The following is a 26,856-nucleotide window of genomic DNA, read 5'->3' on the forward strand; positions in this document are numbered from 1 at the left end:
ACTTGGTGAGGAGCAAACTCTGGAACTGAGCTCTGCAGGTCACCTCAGGTGCCTTGTGACAGGGTCACGCTGAGCTTCTCCCTGTCCTCCTCATTGAATCCAAAATTAAATAACTCAGACATCACAGAATCCCAGGATTTTTGTATTATTTTCCGCTCTGTTGGTTGTGAGGATATGTGGGGTGAATCAGCCAAATGGTCCATGAGATTTTAAGTTGTGTTCCAGCTATTTTGGTTTCACAGGGCTTGGAGCAACCTGGGATAATGAAAGGTGTCCCTGCCCATTGCAGAGAATGGAATGAGATGAGCTTCAAGGTCCCTTCCAACCAAAACCATTCTGGGACTCTGTGATTCTCTCTTGGATATTTCCAAGTGGTTATTTTTCAGTTTTTCAGTTGCCAAGCCCAGCGAGTCCCACACGTGTAACACAACACCTGCATATCCTAATTAAATCCTGAATTCTATTTGTCTATTGAATACTTGTCCATAGCTATATCTGATTCCAACCTGCTGACTGGTTGTCCCTGACAAACCATGATTTATTTGAGTAGATCCTCCAATCCATTTCTTATGGCAGCGCCTCTCCCTGCAGTCATTTGGGCTGCTCTGTGTCTTACTGTGCTTCCATCCTTTTTGAAAGAAAATGAAATCTCCCACATGGATTAGCATAATTTCTTGTGAGAGTGACTGTGTTAAAGCCATTGACTAACTCAGTTTGCAAACCAGAATATTTTTCAGGGGGATGAGCTCCTTCTGGGCAGAAATGCAAATGCAGTCTTCTTTTTATTCAAATATCTGAGGAATTATTTGTGGGGAATTAGTTTGTGATTGTTCTTGAATCAGTATAAAAAGCACTTGGACACTGCCTGCATATTAAGAGTAGTTATTTATAACACTTAATAACTCAGCTCAGCAAAGGTCACAAGGGATAAATGGTGCTCCTGGATTCAGGCAAACATAATTCATTACGGATTAACATCTGTCTGGTAATAGAAAAACACAAAGGAGCTACTTGGCCTTCACTAATTTCCCTAAGATCAACATCCTTTAGGGTTTTGGGATATTTTATCTATTTTCTGTGCAACACAGATCCAAGGAGATATTGATTGGGCTGTTCTGAGGTCAAGCCCTGGGTGTTTATGGAGCATCAGGGGTTGAAAGGTGATAAAGAACAAACCCTCAGCTCTGGCACTGCTAAAATTGGCAGCCTGAGGTAGTCCAGGATCCAGAAAAGGAAGGTGACCTTTTCCTAGGGTATTTCTGGGCTAAAATCACCTCAGCAGGAGCTTTTACCATTCCCCAGAAAGCTCAGGGTAATCAAAAGCAGCGCAGAAATGAGGAGAGTTCCCAAAGAGTGCAGAACCAACCAGGAGCAAACCAGGAGTGGAGCTGGAGTGGTGCCTCTGCCAAGGGTGGTCCTGCACTGACACAGAGATCCAAGAGCTCGTGGAGGAGAGGGAAAGGGCTTGGAGATGAGGTGAGCTGGTGCCAGGGTGACACAGTTAAAGTGAGATAAAACCTGCCCACAGTGAAGTGTTCTCCAGGTGTCCCACACTCCACAGTTCATTAAGTGAAATGTGACAATATAAAAATATTTTCCATAATCACCACACTCTACCCTTGGCCATGTGGACCCTGCAGCAAGCTTGATCCAGGAAAATTCTGTAAGCAAGATCCATCTCCTCTCACTTCATCCAGCCCGTGAGCAATTGGTGTCCACGAGGACTTCCCTGGGCAGCAGGGAAGACTCCTGCTTTCCTCTGTCACCAACTTCCCCACGCCTGGAAGCTTTCATCTGACCAGCAAGAAAAAGCAGATTTCTTGTTGAAGTGACAACATCCCATTAAAATTCAGCTGGAGACGTCTCCTGTTTTGGTGGCAGCACATCCCTTTGGGCATCTGTCTTGTAGGTCAGACATCCTGAGGTACCACTGAAGAACCAGAACTTTATTACTACAGAGAAGAGATAGAAGGGAGAGAAGGATAATAATTACAGGCTGAGCAGAGGAGGAAAATGTTATTAGTGGTTCCAACGACCTGTCTGCCTGGGGCATTGGAAGTCCACCAAAATAAACAATTGGTCTGGGAGATGCGAGTAAATAGATAATGCAAAATCTTTGTTCTTTCGGTTTCTTCGTGTTTAATGAATGCAGTGACTCCACAAACAGGTTGTGTCCAGCAGAACACGTCAACTGAGCTGCTCTGACAAAAACCAGGTCACAAAGAGTGACCTGCTCAAAACTGCAAAGGCACTTCTCCGTGCACCACCAGGACACGTGGTCCTGTGAGAGACCTGACATTGCAGCAGAAACCTCTGCAGCTGTTTGGAAGGTGAATTGTGCTTTCCTGCTGAAATGGAGAGGGATCAGCATGGCAGGGCACTGAGTTGTGGAGCCTCAATCCTGCTGGGACCATGCGTGGTCACAGGAGTGAGGATCACCTGTGGAGGGAGGTAAATTTGCGCGAGGGCGCAACGCAGAGGAACCCCAGCTCGGCTTTGCTCCACAACGACTCCATCCATGGGAAGTTCAGTCCAGTCGCAGGATTAGGTTTCTAATCTTTGTATTTAAGCTACAAGTGAAAGATGTCCCTAGCCATGGTTTGGAACAGGATGATTTTGAGGTCCCTTCCATCCCAAACCATTCTGTGAATCTACGAAAATAATGAAAACCTCGAATCCCCGGTCATCAGGCTTAAGCAAAAAATTCCAAGTAATTTCTAGAGCAGATTTCCCTGCTTTTTTTTTTTTTTTTTTTTTTTTTTTTTTTTTTTTTTTTTTTTTTTTTAACGTTTCTCCTCAGGCGTGGCGAAATTCCACCGGCAACCACCAGCTCCATTCCGAGCCAGCCCATCCTCCGAGAAGGGGAGCCAGGCTGGTGCCCAGCATCCCGCCCCGGTCACCATGACAACGGGATCGCACAGGACAGCGAGCAGAAACCCTTCGGAAACCTCTGGAGCTCAAGAGGAATCTAAATAATTACCACCCCAGACTCCTCGTGTCTCCAGGGACAACTGTGAAGGACCAGGTGACGCAGGCTCTGATGTCACCCGGCGAAGCCACCGTCGGAATTCGGCGGCTCCCGGCTCCGCCGGTGTCACGGGGAGAATGACAATGAGCCGGGAAAGGTTGGCTCTGCGGGAGGACCTGGAGCGCTAATGAATGTTAACAGCTCCTAAAGAGCCCGTGCTCGGCATGGCAATGATGGCCCGAGGCGGCGAGGGGCGAGTGTGCCACGGAAAGTAATAATTGTGATATCAGAGGGAAAACGAATGGATCGGCTCCCGGGAAATGCAGCTCGTCTGCATGGCAGGGTTTTGTCTTTGTGTGGGAAATGGCCAAAGGTGGACTGAGAGGGACACGTGGACGTGCAGGTGATCTGTCATTGCAAGGATCAGTTCTGGGTATTGGCCGCTGGTATTTGAGATGTTTTTTCCTTGGAAGAGGATACAAAGCCACACGGTTTCCCCTGGTGGCTCCAGGTGTTCTGCCTCACACCTTCTCCGGTCATTCCATAGAATCCCAGGATGGTTTGGGTTGGAAGGGACCTTAGAGATCACCTAATCCACCCCTGCCATGGGCAGGGACACCCTCCCCTATCCCAGGTTGCTCCAAGCCCCGTCCAACCTGGCCTGGGATGGAGCAGCCACAGCTTCTCTGGGAAATCCATTCAGGGCCTCCCCACCTTCATAGGGAGGAATTTTCTCTCAATATCTGATCTAAACCTGCTCTCCTTCAGCCCAAAATGATTTTCAGATCACAGCTGCATGAGGAACAACTCACTGAGCGCTGTGAGTGGCACACAGGAATCTTCTCCACTGCTATTCTTTTAAATTTAATTCAAGTCTCAGATTTTCAGAGCAGAAAACTTTAATTGGAACAACAGTCACAAGCACAGGGTCTTTCTGCAGTGGTTTTGAGCATCAATAGCAATTAATTTCTAAAGCTCATTATCTGGGTTATTTGTGTAATGAGCTCAGGCAGTGTTTGGAGTTACTGCAGCTGTTCCAGGTGAGAGTGGCTGAATTTCAGGTGAGTGATGATCTGTGCAGAAACTCAGATTGCTCCCGACCTCAGCGAGGGGTCTGAGCCCTCACCCAGGGGCTGCTGTGTCAGCACTGCACAGAGGATTTTAGGGAGCATCAGAGCTTGGCTTCCTGCAAGGAGAGAGCAGCAAAGACCGGGAAAATCAGGGCAGCAGCCAATTTTAGGGGAATCCCAAAGATGAGAAAAGGGCATTTTGGCCGTGAGAGGGGACTTCTCGCCCAGTCTACACTGAAGAATTTCAGCTGCTCCTCCAGGATCAGCAGCATCTGTGTTTTTTAAGCAAGCTAAAAAGTGTAGGCTGCTCTCTGCCCACTTCATAATGCTCAGCTGGGAAACCCCAAGGATGTGGAGCAGAAATAACTGGATATAAAATGACAAAGTGGCATTATTATATATCATAGACTTTCTGCTGAATCAATACATGTCAGGAAGCATTCTGCTGCCCCCAGCTATCAGCAGAGAAAGTTCTCCATGGCATTCCCCTAAGTTTAGTGTTTCCTTTTCTCCTGCACACTCTGCACCAGTGAAGGAGCCCATGCCTGGGACAGGGAGATCAAGGAAGGAGCAGTTTGTTATAGAGGCACCTCAGAGGAAGGCAATAATCCCCCAATATGATTTGCCCTAACCAAATTTACCCTTCCTAACCATCCTATAAAATATTCACTCAGCTTTTTTTCCCCTCACAGAAAATCAAGAGAAAAGCTTCCAAGTGTTTGGGTGAATCAGATGGATGAGCAGGTACGTTAAAGTGCACGAATTTTAACCCACATTACGAGGATGTTTTCTGAGCAGGCACCCAGGAAAGCACAGCCATGGGTCCCCTCTCCTCAGTAGATTTCCACCCTAATTAACAAATGGCTTTCCTTAAGACAGCCTCATCCTTCCCCAGAGCTCCTCTCCATGCTGTGGTTTTCCACCCAGTCCCTCGGAGCAGCGGGGCAGGGGCAGGAGCCTCTTGCACACCTGTGACACACTCAGGAACTCTGACAGACCCCAGCCCGAGCCCCCTCCACTCTGATCTGGGGCAGAAATTCCTTTAAAGGCTGGTCCAAGCCCTAAAGCACAGCTCAAACCATATGGGCACAGCTGGAATCAGGTGACAAAACATCCAAGCAGGCAGCACTGCTGCTGCACAGCTCTGCAAAAATTCCCTCCCCCTGGAGCAGCCCTGCCCTTTCTCTGCTCGTTGTCCCCACAGAGACCAGCAACCCCCGGGATCCAGCTCATTACAGCAGATAAAAACCACCACAGCCTTGTCACTGCCACAGCAAATAATACCAGGAATAAACTTTCTTTTTTTTAATAGCAGGCACTGCCTCAAACACAACCTCAGCTCCTGCGAGCAAAGGTCCCTCACCAAGCAAGCCCAGAGCTGGAGCACCCAGGGTGTTGCTCAGTAGGTTCAGGTAACAAATGACCTGCCTGCTAATTAAAAGCTAATTATGTCCTGTGAGAAATTTCTACCAGGTGTTCTGAGTAAATAACAGGAGAGGCTGGGCTAGTCCTGTCCTTTCTCCCAGCCCTGGGAAAGGCAGCTCTTATAAGGGTCTCTGGAAATTCTTTGCCTTCAATTTTATGCAAATTGTAATTATTTCATTAAAGTTTTCTTGTTTGTGCCTCGGGTGCAGTGTTGTCTCCTGGCTGGCTCTGCAGGCAAATGTCCTTTTTTGTTTTGCTCTGCCGTTCCTTTGTTTGAGTAAATCTAACTCGGGTGTTTCTGTCTTCCTGAAAAACAAACCAAGGAATCTGCTAAAAGCTTTTGGGAATGCTTAATGCTTGTCCCTGGTTACCTGCCAGGGGATGAGGCTGGGGAAGGAAAGCCCCTGGGACCCCACCCCACCTGGGGTGACAAAAACACCTCTGTGTTCCAGGTGTGGTTAAAATTCCAGCTCGAAATGAGCAGAAATGAGCCTTCTCCATAGGATGCAAACCTCTGAGTCCTCTGAGCAGTCACAGCCCCCAAAACCTGGGCAGGGAAACTGGTTTTAGGAGGAATTAAAGGCTGGAAGAAACAGCAAACGCCGCTCAAGTGATGAAACAGACCCCAAATTATTCTTGTCTGGCAGAGGTGATCTGGGGCCATCACATGCCCCTGGCAGCTCCTGCTTCCAGTGCCACATCCAGGCTGCCACCTGCAGGTCCCGTCACTGGAAAATTAACTATTTCTGGACAAACAGCCAGAATTTGGCTGTTGCAGACATTCAGTTGTGGATGTGGGGTTGTGTTTTCATTTTCCTGTTTGGACACTGTGGAAGTGGGACAGGTCTGAGCTATTCTGGGGTGAAAGGATGCAAATTCCCTCCACACACACAATTCCTGTGCTCTCCTTTACTGCCCTGTGATGAAAGTCCACTGCATTCTTTTCATTTCCCCCTCATCATTACTTATATATTTATCATCTATGAATAATTTTATATGGTGGGTGTAGGATTTTCTCTTTATAAAAGGTGTGTGTTAACCCAACTGTAAAGAGTTTGTAGGATTTGATGTTCCTAAAAATATGCAGCGATGGGAAAGAGAGGGGTGGGGGAAAAAATCCCCAGTGTTCATAGCTCAGGTGGGAGAGCTGGGTTTAGCTCCGGTGGGAAACCTTGGATGAACTCAGAGGGGCCAGAGGAGGAGGAAGAGGAGGAGGAGGGGGGGAGAGGCCTCCTGGGTGCCATTCAGGATCCCTCCCTGGGTATTTTGCTGCCCACATCCCATTAAATGCCAAAGCAGAGTCTCCAGAACCATGTGCCAAGTCAAGGAGGACACATTCATCCGTCCCAGCCCACCTGGAAATGTGACCTGGGATGACACAGGGTCCCCAGGCACTGCAAATTTGACATCCAGTAGGGATTGCTCATTTCAATGTTTTGTCTCTGCTCCCACGATGTGCACAGCAATATCCCATTATTGTGTTCATTTATCAATATTACATTATTGTGTTCATTTATCTGTGACATTTCAGCAGAGCTCTTGCAGATGTCTCTGAGCAGTGTTCACAGTGATGATGGCTTAGTTTTTTCCTCTTCAGAGTGAATTTTTCCACACCTCATAGAGCTGGGAAGGCTCATTTTAGGAGAAATCTCATCTTTTCTATCACCCAGTGTAGATTCATACTTTTCTTCAATCTCAAATCCCCCTCTGACTGTGGCAGCCTGGGCAGGGAGGAACCAGGCCTGTGGGCACTCTCAGGATTCTATTCCAGATTTGGCACCAGTTTATTTCCCTGTTTGCAGGGCCACGGTGAGATCCCAGTGCTCACAGCAGCCAGGACCAGGTTTAATCATTAATGGGATACAAGCCCCTCCTTCCCACCCCTGAAAGTAATTCTTGTGGAGACTTCAAATGGATAATTGACTGCAGCCAGCAAAGCTCCTCTGAGGCAAAACAAGCTGCAGGATTTAAATCAATACAGTACAATTCCCCATTTTTATCCCAATAAGGTGAGCCCCCAAGGAGAGGGGAGGTAGCCATGGAGGGGACAGAAAAGATGTTTCCTTGTCATACCCTCCTGCCTTACCCAGTGGGTAAATTCTGATCCCAGTCAAGCTGCTGGGGGAATATCTATTTCCTTGATCACAGTTTTACTCCCTCAGTGTATGTTTGTGTTGCCTTGGTCTAGCCAGGGGTTGGATGAAGAGGTTTGCATTGGCCACTGGAGTTCCATTTCCAGGCATTTCTCCTGCCCCTGTGCTGTTACAGGAGGGTGTACTGGGCTCTGTTTTGGGGAATGGAGGATTTATGAAGGAAGGAATTGTTCCCCGTGAAGGTGGGAAGGCCCTGGAATGGATTTCTCAGAGAAGCTGTGGCTGCCCCCTCCCTGGCACTGTCCCAGGCCAGGTTGGATGGGGCTTGGAGCAACCTGGGATGGGGAAGGTGTCCCTGCCCATGGCAGGGCATGGGATGGGATGATCTTGAGCATCCTTTCCCACCCAAACCATCCTGTGATTCCACAAAATACCTCTTATTTTGCATTGTGCATAAAATGATAACATTTAAATTTGCTTTGTAGGGAAGCCACTCAGGCACTTTCAGCTCATGGCACTTCACCCCTGGCTCCCCTCACACCTGCCACCAGCCCGAACCCCAGACAGCTCAGTAGGAAATTTCCAGCTGGGATTTGTCCCTTCCCACCCCTCCAGGGGTCTCCAGCCCCGCAGCTCCTGCAGCAGCCCCGTTATGCAATGATTTCGTGGCCATTCCCTGCCTGAGGCGAAGGCTGGGGAAGTGCAGGGAGTTCAAGCTCTGCAATAAAATGAGTGTTTCTATTCCTGGCTGGTGCTGCTGAGCCTCTGCCCTGCTCTGCGTGGGCTGGAGGGGAGAAAAAAACACTCACACGGTGATTGGAGAGATTTTGCCTTGAATGGAGACGTGCAAAATCCCTGATTCGGGCAGGGATGGGATCAATGTGTTGCTCTGCCCTTGAAAAGTGGGAGGAGGTTCTTGTGCCTCTTCCAACTGAGAAAAACCCCTGACTCATTCATGCCTTACCTACACACCACAGCCCAGGTCCTAAATGGAATTCTCAGGATGCCTCAAAGTCCATTAAACCCAGCAGAGTTCCTCCTGGTCAGGGAAAGCAGGCTGGAGTTTGTCTTTCCGTGCATTAACATCTCATGCCAGAAACGTGGAGCTGCGTGTCCTCGCCTGACCCTGACATGGATCAAAAGATCAATAAGATTTCAGTTTACATCATTTATCTGTAATTTCAGATGCCTTTGTCCAGCAAATTTACTAAATTCTTTATTATTCTGACTTAACCAGAGAGCAGCAATAATTTCTTCTCTCAGAGTGGGAGCGTGGAGAAATCTGCTCTTAAATTCAGTGCCTGGTGTGGGTTTGTTCCCAAACTCTGTTCTCGGTGGCTGAGCACCCCAAATATTTACCAAGCTACAGAAGACAAGGTGGGAAAGGCCAATTTCATTTATTTAGCCTAAACCACTGAGCAACACAAATGCTGGGCTGCCTTGGTGCCATTTAAATATTTATATAGAGCCATCAGCTGCTTGACCTGTTCCCTTCTTTATTAAAAAGATCCTCTGGATAAATGAATGAGCCTTCTGCCACTTCCACTGGGATTTAGAGCCAAATCCCACAGTTTGCTGTGACTTGGGGCTGGCATTCTCTTTTGCCATAAGTAATCCCCTCATGATGAACTTTTCTCCCAGTCTGATGGATCACTGTTCCAGCAAGTGTTTCCCTTCAGGATGAGAGCCCACACTCCTCCACTCCCTGTGCTGATTTAATCAGACTTTGGGAAGAGGAAAATTCAGAATGTCTTAGCCTTCATTATATGGTAATTGATTTCTTTTATAGCTTTCCTGATTGGTTTTGAGTTGTTTTTTTAACTACCCTTCCCCTCAGTCATTTTTTACCTCTGTCTGTAGGAACCTGTCACGTTCTGCAGCCTCTGCCCTCACTCGTTTTTCACTCAGCTCCTGGCACTGGCTGCAGGATCTTTCCAATTCCGGGTCATTAATCACCTGCCAGGACCTGAGCTGCCATCTCCACAACAAACCCACAACAAACCTCCTGTCAGCAGAGCTCGCCATTCATGGCTGGGGTTATTTTTCTTTCATATGCTCCATTATAAATTAATTTATTATGTTATGTCCTCACACCCTGACAGGGAGTGGGTGTTGTTTTCCAGGGATGACGCAGGAAGGTTTGTGCCCATGTGCTGCCTCCTGCTCCTGACAAAGCCACTGGTGTGGATGTTCCCACAAAACCTCCTCTTCCATGAATCCATAAATCCATGAATTAATAAATCCATAAATCCATGAATCCATAAATCCATGAATCTGTGAATTCATGAATCCACGAATCTGTGAATCCATGGATCCATGTATCCATGAGGGGTGTGCTGGTGGAATTGTCACTCCTTGGCACAACCTGTTTCGGCCTCAGCTCATCTTCCTTACCTCCTCAAGAATTTTCCACCAGGTGGAGATGCTTAAAATTCTCCTTAGGTCAGGTTTTCCTTAATTTGCGAGGAAAGAGTCCTCAGCTCTTCACCTGGGGTTTTATAAATCCTTCTGGACTTGTGTAGCTTTGGAATTTCGGTTACGGTTGATTTTATTTAAAAAGAAAAATAAAGTTTGGTTTATGTTTCAAAACCCAACCAAAAAAAATAACAGTTGCAAACTGTTTTAAATGTATTTGATGTAAAATCATATTAAAAAAAAAAAAAAAGAGAGGAGAGAAGAGCTGCCTTCCACACCCCCCTGGGCAGGGGTCACCTCCTCTTCCCTCACCCCAGCACTGGCAGCACCTTCTGCACTTTTGGGGTTGACCATGGGGAGCACTGGGACACCCCAAAGCTGTTGCCTTGGTAATGCTGGTTTAGCATTCCGAGGTCCAGTTGGATTTCAAGCATCATTTCCCAGATGGGCAATGGACTCTACCCTGAAAATCCTCAGAAAATTGCTGGGTGCCCACCCCTGTGTTCATTATAGAGCCAGGAGTTGAAAAAAGCCACTTTGTAACCCTCCCAAGCAGGATTTGGGCAGAACCAAATAAAGATACCTGTAATAAACCTGCACTGAGCTGGGCTGCAGCTCAGCCATGTCATCAGCAGAGGAAATAGTTCTATTTCATTCATTTTGCAGAAAATATATGGGAGCTTCTGCCTAATGAATACTAATAGACTCTTTAAAGCTCATTTACCAAATCCTTACAATTAAAGGACAATGGGAGGCATCACTTACAGAGCACATCTGAGCAGCTCCAAAATATTCTATTTGTTTGTCCCAATAATTGCAAAATAAAATACATTGATTGCTCCATATTTATGAATTCAAGAGCTATTTGGGTCTGTACTCTGTGTAATGAAGGTTATAAAAGCTTCTTAATGCAAAATACAAGGAAAACTTGAAAACTGCATGAAATTTGGGAAATAAGACCTTGTGAGTCAGTCATTTACTCATGTTCTCTCCCACCAAAGCACAGGGAGGATGATGCAAACAGGATGTGGGAGGATTTGTGGATATTTATGAGCAGGTGCTCTTCAGCTGGAGTCAGGTTTGAACTAATTGGCACCTGAGGCAGAGGCTGCCAGGGGATTTTGGTGGGAGCAGGAATTCTGCTGTAGAGTGTCCTTGGATGTACAGCAGGATCTGTCACTCCAGGCACAGCACTGAGAAGCACCTGGAATCAGCACAGAACAATCCCAGGGTTGTTCAGGTTGGAAGGGACCTTAAAGTTCATCCAGTTCCACCCTATCCCACCCCCTGCCAAGGGACCCTTCCACTATCCCAGGTTGCTCCAAGCCCTGTCCAACCTGGCCTTGGACACTTCCAGGGATGGGGCAGCCCCAGCTTCTCTGGGAAATCCATTTCAGGGCCTCCCCACCCTCACAGGGAGAAATTTCTTCCCAATTCTATCCCACCTAGCCCTGCCCTCTGAAGCCATTCCTGCCCCATTCCCCTCTGTCCAAGGAGAACCGTGACAAGGAACAGGCTCTGCTGGTGTGCTTCATCCCCACCTTCCATGAGATCTTCCCAACAGGAATCTGGGAGAGGAGCCCAAACCCACTCTGCTGACTGAGGTGGCAGTGCCCAGCCTCTGGTCCCACTGCCTTTCCCAGAGCTGGGGTGGAAGGCATGGGGTGGCTGCAGGAATTTGGGCCCTCCAAACCTTGCAATAAGGATTTCCAGTCAAGAGCCACCTGCTTCCTTTTATTTCCAGTCTGGAGTAATTTCATGTTGACATTGTTTCCTCTGCAAAGACACGTCATTTTGCCAGTTTTTTTTTTTTCTGCTTTAGAGCAAAAACCAGCTGCAGCACAGAGCAGGCAGAGGGTCCTCAGGAACTCCAGTGGCTGTAAAGGAATGTCAGAGGTGCGTGCATGGCTGGGTCCAGGGATTTTCCATATGGGGTGATGGGAACAAGAGAAACATCCCCAAAAGGGGGAAAAAACTCCCATTGCACTTAAACCACGGAGCTGAACCCCAGCAAAACAGTCCCCAACTGCACTACTTGTCTTTGCTGAAAAATATCCACCAGGCATTTGGCTTATCCTCAGGGCTTTGGGCACATCTCCACAACATCCATCTCCCTGTGGTTTCCATATTCCCTGGTTAAACCTGTGCCTCCAGCAGTGCTGGATCTGTTGGTTATCACCTGCTAACGAGGCCATCCATCTCTCCCAGGCGAGGGGAACCAGACTCATGTGGTTCTCAGTGGCTCTTTAGTGATTTTCATTATTTTTTGACCAATTTCTCTAAATCCACAAGTGCTGTTTCCAGTTTTCATCTTTAACGTGCCCATCCATCCCTCCTCTTATTTCCCCTTATTCAGAAACCACCACCTGCAGCTCTGGCGAGGGATCAGCCTCTCAAAACACACTGATCACCCCAAAATGCTGTCAGCCCCAGCCACTCATGGTGGCAGCACCACTGTGGAACAGCTGGATGCTGATGATCAGCCCCAGACCCACCAGCCCATCCATCAGGGCTGTTCCTCGGGGGAAGCAGCTCCGTAAGGCTGCAGAGCCAACCTATGCAGCCTTTGGGACAGGGATTTAATAATTCAGTGGTTTTTTTTCTTCCAAGCATCATTTATTAGCTCTTTACAGAGCTGTTTGCTTCTCACTCAGAAACTAAAGCCAATATTCTTTGTGAGTGTGTGGCTCTAATGCTGTTAAACTTCACAAAACCTCATCAGCAGTGATTTGGCCCCAGGTATGAACAACTGAGGAGGTAAACAGCAGCGTTTTCCTGCTTGCCTGTGGATCTTAGGAGCCTGGCAGGCTCTTGTTGCATCAGATACTGGCTGGACATGGCTCTTGGACATGGTCACATTCCCCATGGCACCAGTGGCTTGTGCCAGGCAATGAATGGTTTGGACACCCACCAAAATCTCCTCTGAGTCATTCTGAAACCCTTAAGTGCTGATCAGCATTGCTGGGGCTGATCAGGAAGCCCTGGGAAAGAGGGAGGAAAGCTTTCACTTTGCTCTTTTTTTTATAATTACCTTTTATTGAATGAATTCTTTTGCTGCAGTGGATTCTGAGGTGGGAGCGCTGCCGAAGTCCCACACACAGCGATGGCACCAGAAACATTTCAGGCCAGAGTGCTCAATAAATCAGACTGAGTTCATCAGCAGTTTCTTGCTCTCCAAATAGTCTTTTTTAGCCAATGCAGGACTGGGATTAGCCACCAAACCTGCCCTGGGAGGAGTGGCAGAAAGCTGTGGCACTTCACCCTGCTCCTGTTGCATCTCGGGCGCGTCCCCTCCGAGGTGTGGAGCCCGGTCATTCCCATGGAAACATTGACAGTGCCGGCCCAGGGAAGGGACACGGCCGTGGTTCAGTGGCTCTGACACTAATGATATAATTAGCTGTGTTAAAAGTCACATCTGGGAGCAGCTGCTTTGTTTCCAGGGTGACTGAAGTGCCATGAATGAGACGTCCAGCAGTGTTTCCATAGAGCCGCGGGCCCGGCAGAGCGGGACAGAGGGTCCTTTGTGTCCTTTGTGGCCACCAGGCAGGACACGGACACGGCCAGAGGGTCCATTCTGCCTCCCAGACCAGCCAAGCTGAGATCACCCAGCCTCACCTGGACCGAGGGAGCAGCTCCAGGCTGGGATCTTTTTTCCTTGACTGCCCACAGGCGTTGAACACCCCTTGTTTTGTCCATTCACAGAAGCACAGATGGGTTTTACCTAAACCACTCTCCCCCAGAGATATTCCTTAGTTTTTGTCCTAGAACCTGTTTTCTTGTTATGTTACTTAGAAACAATGTGGAAACAATCCCATTTCAGTTCAGGAAAGCACCTAAATGTACCCAGGGCCGTGTTTCAGTGACAGAAGCACAGCACACCTGCCTGGATCACACCTTGGATAAAAACACTTGTGACACTTTGTTTTCCTGCAATAAGAGTTGAGAAATTCAGTCACTGGATACAGTATTTCAGTACTTCCCAACCTAAATGATTGTTGTGTTCTGCAACTGAGTGTTTGGGATGGAATTTTGGGTTTAATCAGTTTTAAGGATGTGGAGTGAGTTGTGGGTACTTTAACATGGGAAGGTCACAGCTCTCTCTCCTGATCTGGGGGTAAATCAGCCATTCAAGGCTGGTGGTGAATCCAGATCCTTGCTTGGGCAATGCCATTCCCTGGGAACTCCCAGGGATAAGCAGGGAGGACGATATAAAGGGATCTATTCCAACATCCATTCGGATCCTTGAGACAGAACCACGAGCTGCAATTCCAGCCCATTGTCTGGAACATGTCAGGAGCTGAGGAAACGCCGGGGGAAGAAATTGTTGGCATGAATGGTGAGAGCTCTGCGGGGTCTCATCATCTCGAGTTGGGAATTGTCATCCTCCTGCTGCTCCATGGGGAAAACGGGAGGGCAAAGCTGGCCCTGGGCAGCTCCTGGGATATGGAAATGCCACTGGGTTTGTGCGTGCAGAAATCCAGGAACATATGGGCAGCATCCTGTCCCTGTCTGTCCCAGCAGCAAACCAGGAGGAGTGTGAATAAACTCCTATCAACAACAGGAGGGGAATATTTATGGGAAAATGAAATAGAGGATGGGGGGAAGGGGTTCCTGTTGGAGGGTGGGCTTGGGAGGGAGTGGGGCTGCATCGTGGAGGGGTTTGCTCTTCCCATGCACCCAGACAGGAGGAAAATGAAATAAATATGACATGAACCTGGGGATGTACAAACACACACTGCCCATAAACGTCCATGATCTGCATCCAGTTCTCCAGAGGACTTATTTTTACTTTTATTTTGGAATCCTCAGCAGAGTGAGCAGCCTTCGAGTGTATTTATTATGGTCTTGAGTTGCTTTCCATGGTAACTAATTGTGATTTCTGAGGCACAGGTTCTGCAATGGCACAAGATGAAACGGAGCTGAATATGGAGGCAGCTGAGAAGAAGAAAATCACTTGCTTATGAAATGGTATTTAATGGTGGGGATTGATGGAGCAGAAAAAATGGGGGTGGCAGGGACTAGGACACAAAGCAGCTCTCTCAGCTTTGTGTATTTCCTCAGATTTTGAATTCCTCAGGAAAGCATCTGGTGAATATTTAAGGAAGGGAATCTCCCCAGTATGTGCTGCCTTCTCACTTCCCCACTTCCCATTTTATTGAGGCAAACTCTTAAAAATCCAACTGTATTTAAAAAAAAAAGTCAGGAAATGAAATTATTATTAAATTGTGTTTTCTGGTTAAAATAATTGGAGGGCTTTTACAAAAATTTGCCCATTGCACAGTGAAAAGGAGGTGGAAAACCCCTGTTTTGAGCAATGTTGGATAAAACTGAGGAAAAAAGGTTTCCTTGGAGTGCAGGGGTCTCACTGCCCTCCCATGCCCAGAGCCTGGGATGGCTCCAGTGCCCAAGGAAGAGCTGAGCAGAGCCAGGGAAAGCACTGAAGACATTTTGAGCCAACTGGGAATTTCCAAGCTCTCACATGGGGTCAAAACCTCTGGAATGTTCTTGCCCCTCCTCTTAAGACTCTGAGAGTCCATGGGATTTAACAGCTATGACACTTCCCCCAGAGAAAGAGCAATATTGTCTTGTCCTCTTTAAAAACTGAATTATTATATAATTCAGTTTACAACAGAACACAAATAAATAATGAATAAAATAATGAAATATTGAGCAATACTGCAAAACCCAACCCATGAAAAAAAAAACCAAAAAACCCTAAAAAATCCCAAACCCACTCCCCAAAACCCAGAAAATCCAAGTAAACAAGCAGAAGTGTAACTGTGATGAGTGTGGTTATGTTGCTCAGCTAAAACCCACAGGTTTGTGGGAGTTTCTCCCACCTTGGTGCAACACCACCAGAAATCCTGGATAAATATGGGATAAGATTTATGGGGATGTGCATATGTAAAGTCCAATCCTTTGTCATTGAAGTATTAAATTTCATTGACCCAGCAGACAGTGAGGTTTTGATTATATAAATATAGAGATGTAGACACTTCAAATGTGAGAATTTGACACAAGCCTGGTGACAAGGAGCACAGAGCCATTCCAAGGGATGGCAGATCCACAGGAACCCTTCTGGAACCTTCCCTGTGGGTCTGCCAGGCTGAACCTGAGCCTGTGCTGTATCCACCTGAGGAGCTGTCACCAAATTTGCATCTCTCTTGCAGTTACCACACTCCAGGTTGGCTTCCTGGAGGAACCTGCCTGCTCCAGCTGGAGCAATCAAGGGATTACAGGAAACCACACGTTAAATAAAATGTTCTTTTAATGATCACCCCCCAATACCCAAAGGCACCAGTCAACACCGTGGACTAATGACCTACAAATTGGTGGGATTCTTACACATTTGTAGCATTACAATAATTTTTCCACAGCTTCAGATGGCACATTAAGAGGAATATTTCATCTGCAACAGCTTTGTCCTGAACACCCTTCCATGTGATTATTTAATAGAAAAAGGATCAAACCAAAACTGAGCTCGCTGACCTCCTTTCTGCAGGTATTTCTGCAGCTCATCTTGAATCCACACCTGTATAACTCCAAATTTATTTCCAATTTATCACTCTAACTCCTCTAACACCACCCAAATGCCCTCACTCATCCTCAGGCTCCAGGTAACACATGGAGAGGGAACATCTCCACTGAGGACAATTTGCATTTCTTTTATCCATTGCCAAAACTTCTGTAACGTGTCGAGTATAAAGCTCACAAAATACATTTTAAAGGAACTACCATAAAGTAATTGCTTCAAATAGACCTTTTACAACAAAACACAAAATTCAAAGGACATTTTTTTTTTTTAGGAAAGCACTTGAAACTGTAACACTTAGGTCCTGACAACATTAGATTACTTTAAGGTGTAAACTCTAACAAGTTTTGTGATTAAATAAAATCAGCATTACAATTCCCAGGCATTATAATCATTGAACAGATTGTAACAACGAGATATAATTATAATGCAAACATGAAGCTCAGGAGACTGGCACTGAGAAAACTCTCAATTCTTTGTAGATTTAGATCTGCACATGAAAAAATCAGTAACAACTGGAGAAGAGGTTCCAATATTTCATCCTACACACTGATAGCAGTGTTTCGCAAACAGCAGTCAATACATCATCCCCTTTTTAATATTACTTTACAGAGTCATTATGACCTTGAACAAAAAAAAAAAAAAAAAAACCCTCCAAGTCAATTACTGCTGCCAGGTATCAATAGAACATCTGGAAGGAAATAATTAAAACCATCAGGTTTTGTTAATTGCCCCTGTAGGTGTAGATGCACAAGATTTTATATATGTAAGGCTAAATAAATTACATATATATATGCTTACATATACAAAATCACAATCTCAACCTTCAGAACTGAACTACCTCTAGGTAAGAAATATAAAACCTTTTTCCATAAATTTAAAGGGTTTATTTATACCTGAGAGATCTTTGCATATTGATGTCTTTGTACCTTTGCCTGTAGGTGCTCCCCTAAGTCTTTCCTCTTTCCTGGGGTACAAAGGCCATTGCAGCCAGGTGGGTTCTTCCCACCAGCTCCATGGACTTTGGCTGAGCCCTTCCTTACCTAACCTGGATCAAGAGAGAGGTGACAGAATTCAATCTATATTTAAGTAAAGATCTGTACAAGTGCACAGTCTGGTTTATACAAATCCACAGCGAGTTCACCACTCCTGATACTGCCACAATATTTGATTTAAGAAGTATTTTAGTGCTTTACCCAATGCATGTTTCTACTTGTTGGTTAAATAACTCCTTAGTGAAGAATTTCTCTGGGTTTTGGATCACTGGCCATGCAAGACACACTGAAAATGCTCCTTCCTGCCTGACCTGTTCCCTGGTTCTTGGGAAAATCAACCCATTTTTTTCACCCAGCAACCAGATTCAGCAGGAGTAGAGGAGTAATAAATCAATGTGGCAAAACTACATTAAGGTCACAGGTCAGTGCAGATGGACTGAGACTTTCCAACAAATCTAAAGAGATTAGGAGCCTCCTTCCTCCTGAAATTTAAGGCATTTGGATGCCTGATTCCCACAGATTCCCCAGTCCAGCTCTCAGCTCCTCATCCCTGCAGATCCCAAGCAGTAGCAGGGACATGACCCACGTAAGGCTCTTACAGAATTTCACAGTGCTATTTAACATGGCAAACACCAAATTAAATGGAAAGGTTCCCTTTGTCATCCCGACAGTTCAATTAAAACAGAAAAGAAAGGAATCCACCATGTCTCACTCCATTTTGCTCCTGACAGGGGGAATTCCCTAGAAGTGCTTTCATGCAAACATGGTGTTACCATAGCTGTTCACAGAGCAATTAGTATTGACAATTTTATTAATTATAGTTTAACCAATGGAAAGATCTTAGTGGAAGTGGAATTAAGTGTGCTTTCAGACATCAAATTAGACACCAAATTAGACATACCTGAAAAATCAGCAAAAGTAACAGTACTCTATTCATGAAAGACATCACAAAATGAATCAGATTCATCAGTAAACCCTTCTTATGTTGTAGAAATACCAATTTTTTGCACTGTATTTTACAGGAAAAAGTTGACTTTAGTGATGACAGTCTTTGAACAATTCTTTGTTCAAATGTACAGGAATACAATGGGGGAAAGGGAAGCTACATTTCACTGGCAATCGGACTTCCTAGACCTTAGGAAATTTTAAAATGTTTGATCCAAAACACCACATTTACGGACCACATTTCTCTGTAAAATAAATCAAACTCTTGTGCCCAAGTAGAAGAAATTCCCAAGGCCTGACACCTGTTGTAAATGGATGCAATGCAGCCACTGCTCTGGAGCAAGAGGAGATGAGGATGAACAGTGACAGGGACAACACAGCAACACACAAAGTCGATGTAAGAAACTCTACAGCTTGCATTTCCAGTTGGCTGTTCCCATTTTATACCCACACCCCTTCCAAACTTCCTTTTCCCACTAGTCCTTCTTGTTCCATATTCCTTTTCCCATGTTTGGTTTTGGTGACACCACCTTAGATCCATCTGTCCCAAACCTTCTCATCCTGGAGCAAACTCTCTGCCCATCGCTGCTACAAACACAGTGCAACCCCAGGGCGTGTTTCCCTTTCCATGTTTTCCTTTCCATAATTTAGGAGCTCTCTGGCACCATTTCCAGCATTTCATAGAGCAACTGGCACAGGGAGGCACTTATGTGACATGTTTAAAACTTATCTTTGGTAAACACTCACACACATACAAATGTGTAATTCATGTTTTTCTTCCTGATCGTAAATCCTTGTTTGCTACCGGTGGATGTGTGCAGGTATCTAAACACAGACAGGACTTTACCAGTATAAAATAGTTTTTCAAATGCCACTGCCAAGGATTTGTTTTAATTCACCTAAAAATAGCGCCAGTCCTGGGCTTTTGGAGTTTTTTCCTGACTCTGTTTGTTGTGCATTAAAGCAGCTCTGATCAATAACAAATTAGCAATAGAAAGTGAGCCCGTTCTGCTCAATTTTCACTTCCTTTTCTCATTCTCTTGCCTTGGTTTTCAAAACCAAATTCATCAGAATAGTTGTACCTCTTACAGCTTTTGTTATCTGTGAGGCAGATCCTGGGCTCTGACACTGCCTGACTTGAGCAGCCAAATCTTTCACTGGGATCAGTGGAAATTTCAGATACACAAAATGCTGAGTCTGCTCTTGCTAGGGGCATTTCCTGCTCACCAGTACAAACCAGTACTCTGGGGAGGGGAGTGACCCCGAGTGTCTGACTGACCTGAGGAACGATCAGCCACCAAGAGATGACCCATCAATGTGTGTCTTCAAAGTGCTGCAAATAAATGTTGCTGGAACTGCATGGATAAAACCAAGGGATGATTGACTTTGACGTACCCAGAGCACTGTCCCTTCTGACATCAGGCATTTCTACAGAGAGGTATTTCATTGACACCATTTAAATTTTGCTTAAGAATTATTTTTTTTTTTTAGAACCCAGAACTTAGTGCATTTCATTTTTATAAAATTAGAATAATTTATATCCTTCTCTTTTCATTGCAAAAAAATACAGCCCAAACACACATCAAGGTATAAACACTTCACGAATGACAGACGCTTCACTTATTTCACCTGCTTAATGGTGAGTTAGACATTGATCAACCAAACAACTTTGGCAACTTGCACAAAAATATGTCCTTAACTCAAAAGTGCTGATAAAACTCGCTTTAATGAGGCCTTTATTAAGGAGAGAACTGGAAAGAGAGGAGTGGTGAGTGCTTGGAGGTTGGAGTGTTCCTACACCATCCCGCTCTGTAGCTGTATGTGGAAAGGATAGGGCTGGTAGAACACAGGGGGTTGTCCGTGGGCAATGTAGTAGTTGCTGAAGTTTCTGTCACTGATATAGGGAGCAGGCTGATAGTAGCACGTGACATTGGCCGCGTTTGGGATGATGTTCTGCTCTCCGAGCACTTTCAAAGCCAGAATTGTGATCATGTTGAGGGTTTGCCTTCGCTCGTGCCCCATGAGGCAGACTGTGCTCTTGTTCACCACCCCACGCAGCGTCATCAAGTAGTCGTACTTGCTCTTCTCCTCCCCGATGAAGTGGTTGCGCAGGTAGGACTCGATTTTCCTCTGCTGCTCGGCAACGTCAGGAAAATCAATGAAGAACCTGGAGCACATGTAACGTTCCAGAGATTTAATTTCAGCCTCATCCGCCGGCTTAAAGTCACGGACCAGGAGGTTGCTGTACTTCAGGAGGCCGCCTCCCCTGATCTCCTCCGGGTTCCGGGTGGAGATCAGTTTGTATTTCAGGTGGTCCATGGCTTGGTTGAAGTCCCCATACATGCTCTCGGCGATGACGGCGGGGTGATAGTCCTGTGTCAGGGGCCGGTCTGAGGCTCTGTAGACGGCCAGGATGGAGTCCAGGATGATCTGGAAGGAGTCCACGCTGAACTCGAACTGCCGCCGCAGCGAGCTGACGAACTTCAGCTCCACGTTCTTGCCGCTGTTGTTGGACAGTGAGATGAGGCTCCAGCGGTCGTGGTCGGTAGAGACTTTGACCATCTTCTGCACATAGGCATCTTTCATGGTCTGAGCCGTGATTTTTTGCTTGTTAACACATTTTGGCAAGAAGTCCAATAGGCAATTGAGAACTGCTTCCTTAACGACCTGGAACTCGAGCTCACTGGGAAGTTCCACTCCAAAAATGATGTCCAGGTCCTTGTAACTGGTGCCATTGTGCTTCACCAGGATGTGACTGGCAGTGGAACCGTTCAGGCGGATGTCCCTGACATGGATCTGCTTCTCAATGAGCTGCTCCTTTACCATATGGATGATATCCTTTGGCTTTACCTCCAGGGTTGGAAAATTTCCTCTCCCATGAATAGGTATAGCCTCAGTTAAAACCTGATCCAGGATTTTAATCTGATCCCAGGTGAGATAACTGAATCTGTGGTCCAAGTCCTCAGTCATTGTGATATTGGTTGGCTAAACAGGGAGAAAGAGGAATTTGGGACAAATGTTAGAATTTTCTGGAATACCAGAGAGGACATTTTACTTGGTTATACCAAACTTCCTCCCTCTGTGTAGTGACAGAGCTGTTCATTTTAGAGACACAACCCCAGTTAACAGTCTGAGTCAACCACTGCACTTGTCACAGGCTTTTAATTGAATTTTAATGTACTCAGGTTTTAATCCTGCTGAGAAGCCATCACGTTATTGTATAACCCATGACTCAAAATAAATGCAGCAAACCATATAGACCCAATTTAAAACTACTCAAAGGTTAATAATATGAAGTACTTGGTGGTTCTAATGGAACTCCAAATAAATTTCACCGTGAAGAGATAAAATGAGTGAAATGAGAAAATTTGTTCTTTCTGTCCTGCCTAGACATCTCCCTTGATCTTCAGTGACTTGAATACTTAAAAGTACTAAAAGACCAGGAAGTTTTTTTGTGAAAACCAGGAATGTTGCAACCTGCTCCCTGTTTATCCAGCCATATGCCTTGGATGAACTTTGGTCTCTATGGATCATCTAAACACACACATCTTTTAATATCACTTGTGGTTTAAGGACTGGATATCTGATAATTGTCAAGTTGCTTCCATGATGTTTCTGTGGAAAATAGTTCCCTTCTAAGCCATAAGCCATGTTTTACATTAATGTATCAATGCTGCAAGTCGTGGTTTGCAGATCTGGTGAGAAAACCCCTTCCAGTCTTGTGGAAAATGGACCTCAAGAAAGAAGCACCTATAGAATACATGGGACAAAGCTCAGCTTTGGGAATTTCTTAGTTTAAAATGATATCTTGAATTCACACAGCATCACATTTAACAAGGAGATGAGACACTCAGGTGGTGGCCAGGTGGCATCTGAGCAGGCTCAGTGAGGCACGAGCCGGGTGGGAGAAGTGCCTTTGGGAGTCTGCCAGCACCCAGAACCTGCTTCCGAAACACCCTAGAGAGTTTCTGCAGCCAGATGGCTCAAACATATTCTTTCAGCCAAAGCTCAAGAATAAAAATAAAGTAAAATCATACTAAGTAACAACACTACTGTAAAGTCCCCACTGTTGTTTCTTAAGCAGTGGTGACTCCATATGTACGTTGTCATACATTCCCCTTCCCTCGCCTTCAGATTCCACGTTCTGGAATATTTTAGTAATTTCAAGTAACTTGTGAGCTGCCAAATGGCTTGGGAAATGTGGCAGAGCTCTATTTCACATACTTCTGCTGGAATTTCAGCTCCCATTAAGCTGATCAGGAGCATATGTAATTCCAAGCACCTTCCTGGCCTCATGACAAAGAATGGGACTAACCAGATGTTTGAAGTTGAAGGAATGTTTTAAAAGTTGGCTAAAGCAGGACTGAAGTTGGGAATTTATTTGACAGTGTGAAGGTCTTGGAATCAGTCCCACAGGCTGGGCACAACGATGTAGCTCCTGGCATCATGTAGATAGTGTATAATTCCATACCCATAACAGGTATGTTTTCAGGTGTATTCAAAACTCTCCACATTTTTCCTGTAGGCATTTAGAGGACACAGCATTTGAACAGAAAAGGAGATAAACTGCCATTCACAGCACTGCCAATTTTACATGCTAATGATTTCACCATTGAATATTCATTAGAATTCCATGCTTATCCCTTTAAAACTATAGCTGTGCATCCTTCAGAGCCTTTATGACAACACGGTACAAGTCTATCCTAAAACCCAGCTTTTACAGACAGCTACTGTTAATTCTGGAAGTGGGACAACCTTGGATGGAGGCAGATTGGAAGGAGAGGATTTTGTTCAAATGTTTTATGCTGCCATGTTGTTACCTTAGTCATTCATAGAATCGCAGAATTAAGGTTGGAAAAGACTTCCAAGATCATCAAGTCCAGCTTTTTGTACGCCAGATTATGGTGGAGCAGCCCAAATGATCCCCTAGCAAAGCTAAAATTGTCAGAATTGTTGTCTAAGCAGTAGTTTTTATTACGGCATTTGTTTGATATTGCAAAGCCTTGACCTTTCTGAGGCTGATGCTGTGATGTAAAAAAAAAAAAAAAAAAAAAAAGGGAGTAGAGAGGGGAATGTTGAAATTCAACCCACTTTTAGCAGAGGGACCCTCTTCAAACACTTGGAAAGTCAGAAGATGGATGTATCCCTAAATAAGCTTAAAAATCCTTCCTTTATTGCTACATGTTTTTAGGTATTTCAGACGTTATTGCAATATCCTGAGGTTTGAAACTGAAAGGAGAAGGTAATGTCAGTAAATCTCTCTTTTTGTGTTGAAGAGGCATCCCTCAAAATGCCATTTTTCTGAAGTGATTCCTGGAGAATCTGAGGAGGTTTTGGAGGCTCAGAGTCTCATCATTAATGTTTTATGATAAATATTAAAGAATTCCGTGCTGAAATAACACCTTCAATTCTGACAAGTGAGAAAATTGTACTAGGAAAAAAACCCAGGAATTCAGTTTTCAAAATTATTTTAAAAAATAATTAATTTGCAGGTAAGCCTAAATAAATATTAGTAGCAGTAGTAGTATTTTTTATTATTTACTAATTTACTACCAGTTTGCAACCCAATACTTTAACCCTGCACTCTCCTAGAAGGATTTTATCTTTTTCTTTTCTTCAGTCATGTCTGGCAAAAAGAACAATTTCCAGGCACTTTTATAGTCATTGGGAACCTGATTTCTCAAAGCAGGGGCAAATTTACTTACTGAGGTGCTCAGGTTAACGCCAGGAGTTATAATTAACGTAATTAGCCTCAGTTACAATACATCAGCAGCAACATTGAGGTTGTAATTAGACAAAGTGTTGTGTAAAACAAGAGCTCCTGGGATGAAGGGAAGGAAACTCCCTGCACGTGACCACAGCACCTGGATGAAGCCAAGCATGAGTACTGAGCTGGTTAATTAGAAAAGGGGCTGGAAAATCTCTTTATTCCTTGGAAACTGCTGCTGTATGCAATGGAGGATGGTCAATTTACATGGGAAGAGAGTGATGGAACAGGGGAATGGTTTTAAAGCAAAAGAAGGGAGGTTTAGATTAAATTAGACAGAAATTCCTCCCTGTGAGGTTGCTGAGGCCCTGGCACAGATTCCAGAGAAGCTGGGGCTGACCCTGGATCCCTGGAAGTGTCCAAGGCCGGGCTGGACAGGGCTTGGAGCAACCTGAGATAGTAGAAGTGGAACTGGAAGCAGATGATCTTTAAGGTCCCTTCCAACCAAACCATCCTGGAATTCTGTGATCCCTGGATGCAGATCCCTTACTGGGACCCCCAATCCCAGCTGTCCCTAAGCCTTCCCAGCTGCACCTTGCCAAATTCCCTTTGTGAAACTCCTTCCACACAAATACCCCAAAGCATCTGACATGTTCCACATTCAGGGTTTTCTTGTCCCAAAATCTGCACATAGGCAAATGGAAGCTACACAAACATCACCACCATGGCAATGAAATTCAAAAGAGGGTGTTTTTCCCAACACTTCATCAATGTTTTAATTTACTGAGAGTCTCTCCTAGTGATTTTTCTGAAGTTTTTTTGTTTATGGGATTTTAAATGTTACCAAAAACTGCAACAGACCCTGAATCCCATCTCATTTAAGATCTCTGCCAGAAAAAAAGGATGAGGAAAAGCAGTTTTCAGGGTGTTTTCTTTTACATACATCGGCTAGAGAAGAACAGAATAAGATGGATCAGACCCAGTCACGTTTTGTGATATATCATCCTTATTATAAGGTTAGAAAAATATTTCCCTGACTCAACTTCCAACTAGTCCTTGAGTGGTCGCCTTCACCTGATAAAGCAGTCACAATGTGGAAAAATGTTTGGATACTTTAACATCATATTGTTAAATTTTATAATTTATTTTCCTATTGAAATTAGAGGCTCTAATTTTCTTTTTGGAGCAAGCAACTCTGAGTTTGGGCTTACAATGATGCTAAAATGTTTCATTAACCACCTCTTAGCACTCCACTGTGCATGAGCTTCATCCAAAAAAAATCCAAGCAGATCTGGCTTTACATCTGAATGAAGCAAATCTGCCATGCTAATGACAGCCTTCATGCTCCCCACAACTTTCATAGAAACAGATACTTGCAGTCTAGAGAACAGTCTCATCAAATTTAGCTCATATTTTACTGATAAACTGTTTAGATTCTCTTTTTATATATTCCATAATGTTGCTTCAGTGTGTTTTCAAAGGGTTTGCCATGTGCTGGCATTTTCAGGCAGGATACAGCTGAAATAGTTTTTGTGCAGCTGTGGCAGTTCCATCCTCTTCCCTTTGCTTCTATTTCTCCCATGTTTTTCTGTTTACAATAAAGGTTGGGAATACTTAAATGCTCCAATTCTTTTTACTTTGCACTTGAAATCAGTTGTGCAGGGACTTTTCACAGATCACAGAACTCCAGAATGAGTGAGGTTGGAAAAGCCCTCCAAGACCATCGAGTCCCACCAGTGCCTGATCCCCATCTTGTCACCAGCCCACAGCTCTGAGTGCCACCTCCAGCCCTTCCTTGGACACCTTCAGGGATGAGGACTCCAAACCTCCCTGGGCAGCCCCTTCCAAGGCCTGACCACCCATTCCATGGAGAAATTCCTGCTGTTCTCCAACCTGCACCTCCCCTGGCACACCTTGAGGCTGTTTCCCCTTATCCTGTCCCTTGTTCCCTGGGAGAAGAGGCTAAAAAAGAGATGTAGCAAAGTGTCTTTGAAGCTGCTGTGGTGGCCTTGTTTTGGGGGATTGGTCCAAAAACACCCACAGAAATTCTGCCATTCCTCTCACCTCTGCACTGGTTTTCCTGCTTACACATTATAAACATCACTATAAATGTCCATGATCTCCTGCTAAAGCTTTATTTTAATTCAAAGATCCATTTCTTTATTAAGCTGGACATTTGGAAGTATTTTGCTCACTTACTTCAGAACTGCAGCTGGCATAAGCTCCAAAGGCAGGAATGTCAAATGTGGAGGGACTTCCAGTCGTAATTTAAACCCAGACGAGACAAGGAGAAGCAGTAAAGCATCTGCGAAACTTAAATGGGGACATATTTAAACTGGTTTGACAGTGCTTTCCATGAGTTTTTCCTTCCATTAATGTTAATGCAGGTGGTGAAGGCAGTGTTTATTTATCCTGTTATCAAGAGATAATGCCTGAATTGCCATCAGTTTTCAGTCCAGTTCCCACTGAGTTTCCCTGGGACATCAAATGATAGCTCAGCTCCTCCCTGGCAGATAAGGCTGCAAGGTGGGCAAAATGTACTGCAAAGCTGTGGGCTTGGGCCGTACCACAGGATGGCACCTTCAAGAACACAAAAAGTAAACACAGGACGAGACTTGATCCACAAAAACGTGTCCTACTTTTTCCACCCAACAAAAGGAACATGGATAATGGCTTTAAGGGAAAGAGGGCAGGGCTAGATGGGAT

The 26,856-nt window shown here is 45.1% G+C and overlaps 1 protein-coding gene across 2 annotated transcripts; it reads right to left on the reverse strand.

Annotated features, from left to right (window-relative positions):
• Positions 1-20,150: 20,150 nt before the first annotated feature.
• Positions 20,151-26,510, reverse strand: TENT5D (terminal nucleotidyltransferase 5D). 2 transcript variants are annotated; one of them, XM_068204593.1, is made up of 3 exons: positions 26,350-26,497; positions 24,149-24,307; positions 20,151-21,428 (listed from the first exon to the last, which is right to left on the reverse strand). In XM_068204593.1, exon 3 carries the CDS (start codon positions 21,411-21,413, stop codon positions 20,238-20,240), a length of 1,176 nt encoding a protein of 391 aa, XP_068060694.1. In that variant the 5' UTR covers positions 21,414-21,428; positions 24,149-24,307; positions 26,350-26,497; the 3' UTR covers positions 20,151-20,237. The 2 variants fall into 2 exon arrangements, with proteins under 2 accessions (XP_068060694.1, XP_068060693.1); XM_068204592.1 differs by lacking the exon at positions 24,149-24,307 and having other exon boundaries at positions 26,350-26,510.
• Positions 26,511-26,856: the final 346 nt, after the last annotated feature.

This window comes from Anomalospiza imberbis, chromosome 14 (assembly GCF_031753505.1).
Source record: "Anomalospiza imberbis isolate Cuckoo-Finch-1a 21T00152 chromosome 14, ASM3175350v1, whole genome shotgun sequence".
NCBI classification, from domain to species: Eukaryota; Metazoa; Chordata; class Aves; order Passeriformes; family Viduidae; genus Anomalospiza; species Anomalospiza imberbis.

What these genes read in the sequence shown, in the direction of transcription:
- TENT5D (XM_068204592.1), bottom strand. Translation starts at nt 21,413, where the DNA reads ATGACTGAGGACTTGGACCACAGATTCAGTTATCTCACCTGGGATCAG.